At 47.3% G+C, this 10,000-nt stretch overlaps 1 protein-coding gene across 2 annotated transcripts in view; it reads right to left on the reverse strand.

The window, feature by feature from the left end:
- Nucleotides 1-10,000, reverse strand: part of Gria1 (glutamate ionotropic receptor AMPA type subunit 1) — a 326,032-nt gene that overhangs the window by 5,653 nt on the left and 310,379 nt on the right. For both annotated transcript variants that reach the window (XM_005350036.3, XM_005350035.2), the window contains exon 15: nt 6,050-6,184. In XM_005350036.3, the coding sequence (XP_005350093.1) occupies nt 6,050-6,184 (135 nt within the window). The remainder of the gene's footprint in view (nt 1-6,049; nt 6,185-10,000) is intronic.

Consider the following 10,000-nt stretch of genomic DNA (forward strand, 5'->3'; position numbering starts at 1 on the left):
TGTGTGTGTGTGTGTGTGTGTGTGTGTGTGTGTGTGTGTGTGTGTGCATCTGCACCGGCACACAAGCGACCGTAAAGGCCACAGGCAACCACCTGTCATTCTCTAGGAGTTGGTCCACCTTGTTTTTCAAGACAAGGTTTCTCCCTAGAACATGAAGTTTGATGACTCAGCCAGGCTGGGTGACCAGTAAGCCAGAGGAATTGCCTATCTCTGCTTTCTCGGCTCTGAGATTAAAGTATGTGCCATCCCAGCCAGCTTTCCTACATGTGTGCTGGGGATTGAATTTAGCTCCCCACGCTTGTACAGCAGGCACTTATCAGCCGGGCTATCTCTCCAGCCCCACCGACCCTGTTCCTTTAACTTAAAAAACTGTAACAAGAAAACAAGTTAAAGCTCTCGTAGATTATCTTGGATTGTCTTTCTCAAAGTCTCAGACATTTCTGTAATATCTCACTAAAAAGTTGGTAAATCATGAATTTACGAAGAACAAGGTTAATGATGCAGTCGATACCAGAGGCTACCAAAATCTGAGTCCAATTTGTTTGGCATGATTGCCTTGTTTAAGACGATAGTCATCTGAGACAGTGACAAAGTAGATGACCTATTCACTACGGGTTCTTACACTCCCCTAAAGCTAAATATCAATCATTAATAACATGCCTGCCCTTGCCTTTGAGAGGGTGGCTCTCTGCTGTCCCTCCCTCACCAGCTCTTCTCAAGCACACATCCTTAGAGCTGTTGTTCTGAAACTGAGGCTCAGGGAGAGAAGAGTGAATGACAAGTCCAGCTACAATGTCCCCCAGTGTGGTTCTCCTGAGACCTGAGACTCTGTTCTGTGATGGTGACCGCATCTACTCCCCAGCCCCTTGGTTTGCTAGGAGAACTGTGCCCAGCCTCTGGATGTGAGAGACTATCCTAATGAAAGCGCAGTTTTCATTAACGACTCCACTGAGCATGTGTGGAAAGAAGTGGTTAAGCACCAACTGTAGCGGATGCTTCCTCTGTGTCCAGCCTCTGAGCTGCTCATGAATTCTAGGCAAGTGTACAGACCCTAAATTGCCGTGATTTAAGCGTGCCATGGGTTGGTACAGCCACATACAATTTTAAAAGGTCAGCTGCTTTCCTGGCCATTGGGGAGGCTGGGGATTAATTTCCCCTGAGAGCAAAGTAGGAAATGATAAAGGTCTTGACTTTACTTAGTGTCAGCCAAGGACAAAGATTCTACTCTGTTCTCCCTGGCAGAGGAGAAGTTCTGAGGCTCTAAGGCGCTATTCAGTTCAAAAGGTGCCCTAGGTGAGGTTTTGTTTTTGAAGGTTTAAGTTACAGTAGGAGGTCATGGGCTACCTGAAGTCCTTGTCTGAATCTCCAGCTTCTACACCTCTAATTTCTCTGTCCAAGTCTTACTGGTTTCCAGACGTTTCTAGGCAAGAGTTTTAGTGTCTGGGTCTCTGACCCTGGTCATCCTTTGCTGACAGCTCTCTGACCTTGCCTCATTCAGTCCTTGCCTCAACTCGGTTAAACAGATGATACTTTTCCAGAGACGCTATGTGGCCTCCCTGCTCTCGGTCCTCTCATTAAGGGAAGGTCCAGGGCATTCGTCACCGGCACTCCCTAGCAGGTCAAAGTTCACCAACTGTCTGCCTTCCCTGCGACACCCCAAGATGGGAATCTGTGTCTGGGTGGTTCCTGGTTGCATCTCCTGTGCTGAGCATTGTCCTCCCGCTTCCTCTGTGACACACGTGTCCTGCTCATAACACATCAAAGGGCAAAGAGTGTCAAGAAGGCTCAGTTGAGATCCCGCGCTGAAGGTTGCCTAAGTGACACAGTCTGAGCGGGAAGATGCATTTGGTTTGTCTCTGTGACCAGCACTACGTCTGGCACTTAAAGGACATAAGGAAAGAGTGCAAAAAATAAATTAATAGTTGGAAGAAGGGAGAGCGAGAAGTTTAGCAGCATCTTGGCTAACACCAAGGGCCTGGGCTTTATGGAGGCTTTGCTCACTAATTCCCATCATTCTAGCTCCTGGCGTGTATGACCTTCCCCAAGCCTCACTTTTTATTAGGCTGCAGATTCTCAGGAATACGTGCTTGACTGGTGAAAATGTGGAGCTAATCCCTTGGTATGAACGCTCCCAGCCTTCCCTCCCCTCTTTAACCTCTCCCTGCCCTTTCTCCCTCTGTGCTCACTCACTTTTCCTCTTCTTCCTCGTCCCTCGCATGTGACTAGAGAAGGTCTCTTTGAACTTCTGAGTCCTGGGAGGTGAGCCTGAGCTGATTTAGGGGTTCCCGGCTTTAAGAGTGAGAAACAGTGTGACCAAGGAAAGACACAGGGTGGAAGGTATTTTCAAAGGCCCTGTCGCTTCTATCTGCATCCCTGTGTAGGGCTGTGGGCTGTACTTCTGAACAGAGCTAATTGCTTTTTGGAAAAGCAAAGCAACTCATTCTGAAGCCCGAGGAGTGGCCTGGAGGGCCTTCCACTTATCTCTTCTAGATAAGAGAGGAATTGATGGAGCTTCGGAAATGAAGGGCCCACTAGATTAATAAAGAAATTAGCTCCTTTGAAGTGGAAAGATGGAAAGTTCTATTAGGAGTCCTGGTGTTTCGTGCAGAAGTCACGACAATGGATGGAACTGATTAAAGGGCATTGGGGTGTAGAGTCTGGGTTAGCGCTCCTGGGGGACCCTGACAGCTTCTGAGAGATTCAACAACTGCACTGTGTGGGGAAGTGGGAGGATGTCTCTAAGACTTGGTACTGTGACTCTGGGGCCTCAGCAGAGGACTCTTGCCATCTCAGACTGCAGTGTGCCTTCAGTGCGGCTGGCCAACAGGGTCTCAGTTTGAATTCCAGCCTCTAGTTAGTAACCTGCATAGTGGAAATCACCAGAAACCTAGAGGGAAGCTGGACATTCAGGTGGTTTCCTACTTGGTGGATGCCAAACCACATCATGGTTGATGAACACCCAAAGATGAAACCAAAATCACCTTGGGGGACACACACCTTGGGGATATGTTGCATTGCTCAACCTATGAGCAACTAACTCTCTTTCTCATCCCTCTTTCCTTACTTCAAGAGATTTTTCCCTCTTGGACACAATTCTATATTAACTTTACTAAACATACTTACCCTATAGCCATAGCCCATTCTTTAAGGGCCTGCTTGGCTCAAAAGAATCTAGTCCATGTAATTAATAAAATTACATGTTAATAAATAAATATTAATAAAAGAAGGCTTGAAGGAAGCTGTAGCTGCCTTAATAATGGCTGTTACATATATGCTCGTGATCACTGCTCTTATTTTTTTATTGAGAGCTTACTGGGATATAGGCCTCCTGCCAATCCTTTAATCTATTATTTCATATCCTCACTACAAATTTATCAAGTATATACTGTATCTCTGTCCCCATTTTTACAATAAAAATAAGGATTAGAGGGTAATTAAAACTTGGCCAAGCTGACGGAGTTAAGAAACAGAATGGATGGACTCATGCTAGGCTCTCAGCTCACAGATCTCCACTGGACACCGTGTCCTGGGGCACCATGAGAAAGACTGTTTGAGAACCGGCCAGTACAGACTCTGGGCCTCTGGTCCATGGGGAAGGGGGAGGACTGAAAAGAGCATGGCTGGTCTAGCTCCCGGCCTGGGTCCCTCTTTGCTGCTCGAACAGTTGTTTCCTCTCTTTGAATGATAGCAGGGATTGTCTGGAGGTTTGTGTTCTGGATGGAATTGGCAAAGAAAGCTTTGTTTAGGACTCGGGGCTCCTTGCCACAACCCATAAAAGTCATGGAGGGTTTAAGATCTAAAGTCAGTAACTGCGCTGGGATCTGCCTTTGCCAACGGGATGTCAAGAGGAGAGCGAGGGGCGCTTAGGTTCTCTAGACAAATGCAGTCACACGTCCAGACTTCCACTGTTCCTGGTCCCACACTGTGGCTTTTAAAATGAGCCTCATGAGATAGAAGACAGGGTGAAGGATCAGCTTGCACAGAACACTCAGGGCCTGGGACGTGGCAGGAGGAGGGAAGCAGATTGATAGCGGGGAAGCAGCTGGGACTGTGACGTGGGACTGCTGAATGCCAAGGCAGAAGGTCTCGGAAACTAGGATGTGGAGCCCCCTTTTCCTGCCTTCGTTCTTCTCCTACAGAACTGAACACCGAGTTTTCAAGGAAGGACTGGCTAGAGATGTTCTCTCCAGGACTGGTCCAGGATGTATAGAAGGATCATAGCCAAGGTGGGGAGAGGCTGGGCAGGGCCTGTGCTAGCGGTTCAGTGATGTATATGTTCCACTCAGGAGGAATTGAATATTGATGAGGGGGGCCTTTAGGGCACATTACAGGAGAACGAATCCCAAGAATAAATCTTATTCATCTAGTCAAGCCAAAGAGAGAGCCCAGGCCAAGATACAGGCTGGTGTGAAGCCCACCGTGAAAACATTTCTCTTCCCTTCTTAGTCTAAAGAATGGTTCTTAATTCCTGCTGTTTCCACCAGCTTCCTCCAATTCTCCTTCCTCTACGTTCCTATAGACTTTACTGCCTGAAGCACGTATTTCCTTTCTTTATGTGTGTGTGTGTGTGTGTGTGTGGTGTATGGACCTCTGTGTGTGGTGTGTGTACCTGTGTGTGTGTGGTATATGGACCTCTGTGTGTGTATGTGGTGTGTGTATCCGTGTGTGTGGTATGTGTGTACCTGTGTGTGTGTATGCGTGTGTGGTGTACATACCTGAGTGTGTATGTGCATGTGTGTGTGGTGTATGTACCTGTGTGTGTATGTATATGTGGTGTATGTACCTGTGTGTGTGTATGTGTGTGTGTGTATTGGAGGTTAACATTGGAGGTCTTCCTCAATTTCCCCTTTGGCTTATTTATTGATTGATTATTTGATTTATTTATATACAGGCTCTCTCACTGAACCTAGACCTTGTGGATCTGGGTAGGCTGTCTGACCAATGAGGTTCAGGGGTCCCTCTGTTTTTTCCTTCTTTTCTCCAGTGGTGGGGTCACAGGTGTGCCTATGGTACATAGGTGTACCCTGTTTTGATGTGGGTGCTGAGACTCTGAACTTAACTTCTCATATTTGTGTGTCAGACACTTTACCGTATGAGCCATCCCCTGAGCACTTTTTTGTATCCATTTCTTGTTGAAATTCAAAGGTTTGAAAGTCAGAGTTGACACCTGAGTTCTCTGCTTCCTTGTGGTACTGCTCACATGACTGCCTTCCGTACATGTTTCCTCACTAGGGCTAAAGATGCAGCTGAGGGCTGTGCAATGGTGACAACCCCCGGCTTCCCTGGGATGCTTTCATCTCCATCTTTGCTAAGAGCCGCTTGCTCCTTCTCACACAGCACCGGCGATGGTGAGTTCCCTATTCACTGGGATGGTCCCTGTGCTCCTCTGTTAGAAAAATGGGTTTTGCATTTTCTCTTCACATCTACTCTCATTTGCTTACAATCATTGCTTTCGCTGTGTTCTTTGGGACTCCATAAGATGAGCCTGCTTTTCTTCCTCCCCACAAAGTTTTCACTTTTCTTCTGGCAACTCTTCAATCCTCTCTAACTCTTCCTTGCCTCTGCTGCCGTCAGCTGGGTTTGGTGTGGTTTGCATTATTGGGCTAATCTGCTTAGCTTTCTCTGTGGATGATTTTTTTTCCTGCTAATGCTAGCCCATATAATACATAAGCTAAAATTGGACCCAACTCACCAAATATGGCAAAGTCAACATGGAGAACTGGGTAGCCATGCCTTCCCTCATCTGGGGAGCTGTTCTATTGGGCATAACTTTGCTGATGGAACCCTGACCTCTAACCTCACCAACCTATCTGACCTGTCTCTGGAAAAATGCACTTGCTATTTTGGGCAAAGTAATCTCCAGATTCACCCTATCTCTTCCCTTGCTTCTGGCTCCCTACTTCTCTTTCAGTTTCTTCCTGCTGCTGCTCTGCTCCCTGGATGACCTCAATCTATTCGTTCCTACTCCTCTGAGCAAGAATCCTCTCAGGAAACCCAGCTGTGCCACTTGGGACAGGGTAGGAGAAAAGACCCAGGAAGACGATGCCACCTTCATCCGTTTCGACTCGCTGCGGGATTTGTAGCAGAACTCGATTAAGGCAACCAGCATGGCCAGTCCCAGCCCTCCGATCAGGATGTAGAATACACCTGCCACATTGCTGAGGCTCAGAGCACTTGTTTTGTCCTAGAGGAGGAGGTGGGAAAGGAGGGGAGGGGGAAAAGGAAAGTGAGTCAAGAGGCTGGAGACCATTGACGCAGCAGCAAATTAACACACATACACTCAACCCCGCCCCCTCCTCAGCATTCACATTGGAAATTGCTTGTTTTCATTGGCGGAGTTCACAACATTCCCGAGGGGCAAGGGGAATGTGTGTGTGTTTGTGTGTATAGACAACCATCTGTGGTTGTGTCGACCTTCTAATTATATCACCTCCCTCCTCATTGTCTTTTCTGGGACAGGAGATAACCACAAAAAACTCAGGCCAGATTTGGGAAGATCTGAACCCTCGAGCTTAGCCAACCCTTTTAGGAAACCCTTTCCTTTAGCTCCATGTCTACTTCATCTCTGTTGCTTGGCAACACGTCAGTCTCCATCATTGTACATGTCTCTGAATGTTTTGCTGGGAGTTGGTATTAAAGTGAACTTTCCCCTAGATGTGCATTTGATTTCAATTTAATAAGACAGCTCTCAAACACATAATAAAGGCAGAGGGATGCATACCTTTAATTGACTGCTCTCAGTCCCAGTTTAAGGGGAAACCTGGCAGGAGGGGGGCTTAGATAGGCAGAAAGGCACTGAGCTAGGGAATGGCTCTATTATATCCTAATAATTCTGCTTAATCGGTGTCATTTCTTGTTTCTATTGGAGGTGCTTGCTAAAATTGCTGTGGGCAGACCTGGATGACTGAATTTAGAAATCTCCGTTGCCTGTAGTAAAAGGTACTCTGTTGGCTTCAGAGATGCCAAGTCCCACAGGAGGGTACTGAATTCCCAGAAGCCAGGGGCAAAGTACAGACGTCTGGCAGGAAGGAACAGAACCCTGTTTGTGGAGCCTGTGGATCCCACTGGTGTGGGAGACTGTCCCTGAGTCCTGTCACATCCTGTGAGCTTCAAGAATGTAGGCATGAAGGAGAACACTTTCAGGCAGGGAGAACACCGACCCAAACTCGTTTCCCCAGTGGAATGCGGTGGCTCTCACTCAGTTCTCGACACAGGCAAAGAACACCTTTAAGTCTCGGAAGAACGATCCTTCCCGGTTCTTTCAGTGACTCTTGACAACTTTCCTTTATATTGTTAGCTCTCGTCAGAGTGTTCCATTAAATCAAAATGAAGCGTATGTGTCATCTTGCACAGGTACAAGGCGTTGGTTGGTAGCACAGGGTGGGACGTGTGGCTTTTGTATTTCTCCACGTGTTCCTTTTCAGGTGGGGATCCAGAGGAGCCCTACGAGGGGTGAGCTGCATGGTCCTAGGAGCTGCTCTGATATCTGCCTAGGAGAATGTGGGCACCTGGAAAGGGATTTCTTATCTTCTGAGTCAGAAGCCTTTGCCCCGTTTCTACTAGATGCAGTGTCCAGGGTTCTTGGTGGTTGAACTTGCCTCCCTGTTCTGGAAATAGCCCCAGCCAGCAGAGCCATGGGATTAGCTACAGCAACCCCTCCGTGGCTTCTCGTGTTTTTGAGTATGTGTTCCTTTGGGCAATGCTTAGCCTGGCTCTCTAGGCAGCAGAGATGATTATTCAAGGGAGTAGACTTTTTTTTTTCTGTCTGGGATTGTGGACTGAGAAGAGAAATGTGAAAAGTGGGTTCACACTTTGTGTGATTTTCAGAACACCCAATCTATATTTCTGCTTGTTTTCAGAAGGTATGCAATTCTTAGGAGTTCTTTGCAGAAATTCTTATAAAACCCTCCTGTCTGGATGGAGCAGGAGTGGGCAGGCTGGGAGACATCCTAAGGCATCACCAGCCCACACTGTAGCAAGGACTAGGTAAGGGTGATGCTCGGAGGGAAGGAGAGGGGAAGAGCTGGGAGAGAAGGCTGGAGGCTGCCTGCTTTCACTAGCTAACGCACACCTTGCTCTGTCCATCGCTAAGGGTAGTGTCTTCTGACATTTCTTCATAGTGCCCCCAAGTTTTGATTCAGTTAGAGAGGTCTTCAGAGATACAGGTATGGCGGGCACCAATTTCTGTTACTCTCTTCACATTGCTCTGTGATTGTGTCTGCCTCCCCGGCCATCCATCTATGGTATATCTTTGAGACAGGTAGAATTAGGTGTCGTGTGGCAGTGAGGGAGGAACTGTGTTCTGTACAACTGTAGAAAGGAGAGGGTCCAGTGACTGGACATCTGTGTCTGCAGTGGAGACTTTTTATCACTACTCTGTCTTCTTTCTTTTTCTGGTGCTGGGGCTTGAACCTGAGTCTTGGGAATGCTAGGCAAGTGCTCTACCACCAAGCTACAGCCTCACCCTCTGTATTTGTTTGCTTGAGACAGGATTTCAGTATACAACCTAGGCTGGCTTTGAACTCACTGAGTAGCCTCGTCCAGCCTCCACCTCCTGATCATCCTGACTTGGTTTCCAAAGTTCTGGGATTTTCGGTGTACATCACCACAGTCATCTCATCTACCTAGGAAGACCTCTGGCCCAGAGAAATGGCTGCCTGTATAAAGACAGTCGGATGGTTTGGGCGCTGTATCTCTTTTGGCAGATCAGTTCCAAAGACTCTGGCTATGCTGGCATCTTTCTGCAATAGCAGAGGTCAGGGAAAACTTCTGGAATCCAGGGGGAACTTGATCCTCACTCTTTCTGATACCAGACATGACAGAATGGCCTAAATTTGGCATGTTTTAGTGGAGTATGTGATGAGGAGCTAATGTTGGTGTAGTTTTAGTGTAGGCAAGTTTACATTTAGACAAGGTTTGTGAATCCTTTATGTGTGTCATTAGCTTTGTGTATGTGTGTAGGTGTGTAGGTATTTTTTTTTTGGTAGTGCGGGGGTTGAACTCAGGGCCTCATGTGTGTTAGGCAGGTGCTCCACCACTGAGTTATAACCCTACCTCATGCTTATTAGCTCTTGGGAGAACATCAGATTTTGATCTTTCTCAGGAGGTTTGAGGTCTTCTGGCCTATTGCCATCACTGACCTTTGGCACCCATTGTTGGGATATGATGGGCTACCCTGGAGCAGGGACAAAACTTCTTTTATTTAAGGACTGGAGCTGTGACCCCTCTCTGATCCATTGTGTCATAAAAAGGCCTTTGAGTAAATAGCAATTGTCCCAATACATGGAAAACTGCAGGGTTTCAGCTCTGATGGGGGAAGAAGGAGATGGGGTTGGGGTCTTCCAAGTGTTCCCCAAAACAGCCCTATCTCTTTCCATCCCCAGCAGATGCACTCCCCCAGAGCTAGGCAGCTTGCTGGTCGGAGGGAAGAGTGACAGCTGTCTCCAGCCAGGAACAGACAGAGTGGCCGTGCTGGAGAGTGATGGGTGAAAAGGACAAACAGGGAAACCTAAAACTTGGAGCTTGCATCTTGCAGAATTGTTGGGCTGGTTGCTATGGTAATGACCCCGGGCTCCACAATCTGTTCTCCTGGACCTTTTTGTCTTCAAAGTGTTGCCTCCCTTCTGGGGAAAAGAGAATCTCCACCATTCTGTATATCTCCTTGTTCTTTCCCCATGTTGAGGAACTGTCCCAGATTCCTTGTTTTTTTAGCCAACATCTCTTCTAAGAATGTTCAAGACCTTCCAAGATTTGGTCTTCATGAGGAAGATTGAGCACAGGCTTGAGGCTTCTTCTTTTTTTTTTTTTTTCTGGCCTAAGTGGAAAGTTCTAGATGATGCCAATGCCTTTGGCCATGAGAGCAATGGCGTCCACTGAGACTAGTACTGCCAATCACCCGAATCTGCTAGGTCTGGACCACATGCCAATTTCTCCAAAGGCCTTTCTTTCTTCTTTTCTATTAGAGTCCCACAGCTTCAGTGGATATTCTAGACCATTCCCG

This window comes from Microtus ochrogaster, chromosome 7 (assembly GCF_000317375.1).
Source record: "Microtus ochrogaster isolate Prairie Vole_2 chromosome 7, MicOch1.0, whole genome shotgun sequence".
NCBI classification, from domain to species: domain Eukaryota; kingdom Metazoa; phylum Chordata; class Mammalia; order Rodentia; family Cricetidae; genus Microtus; species Microtus ochrogaster.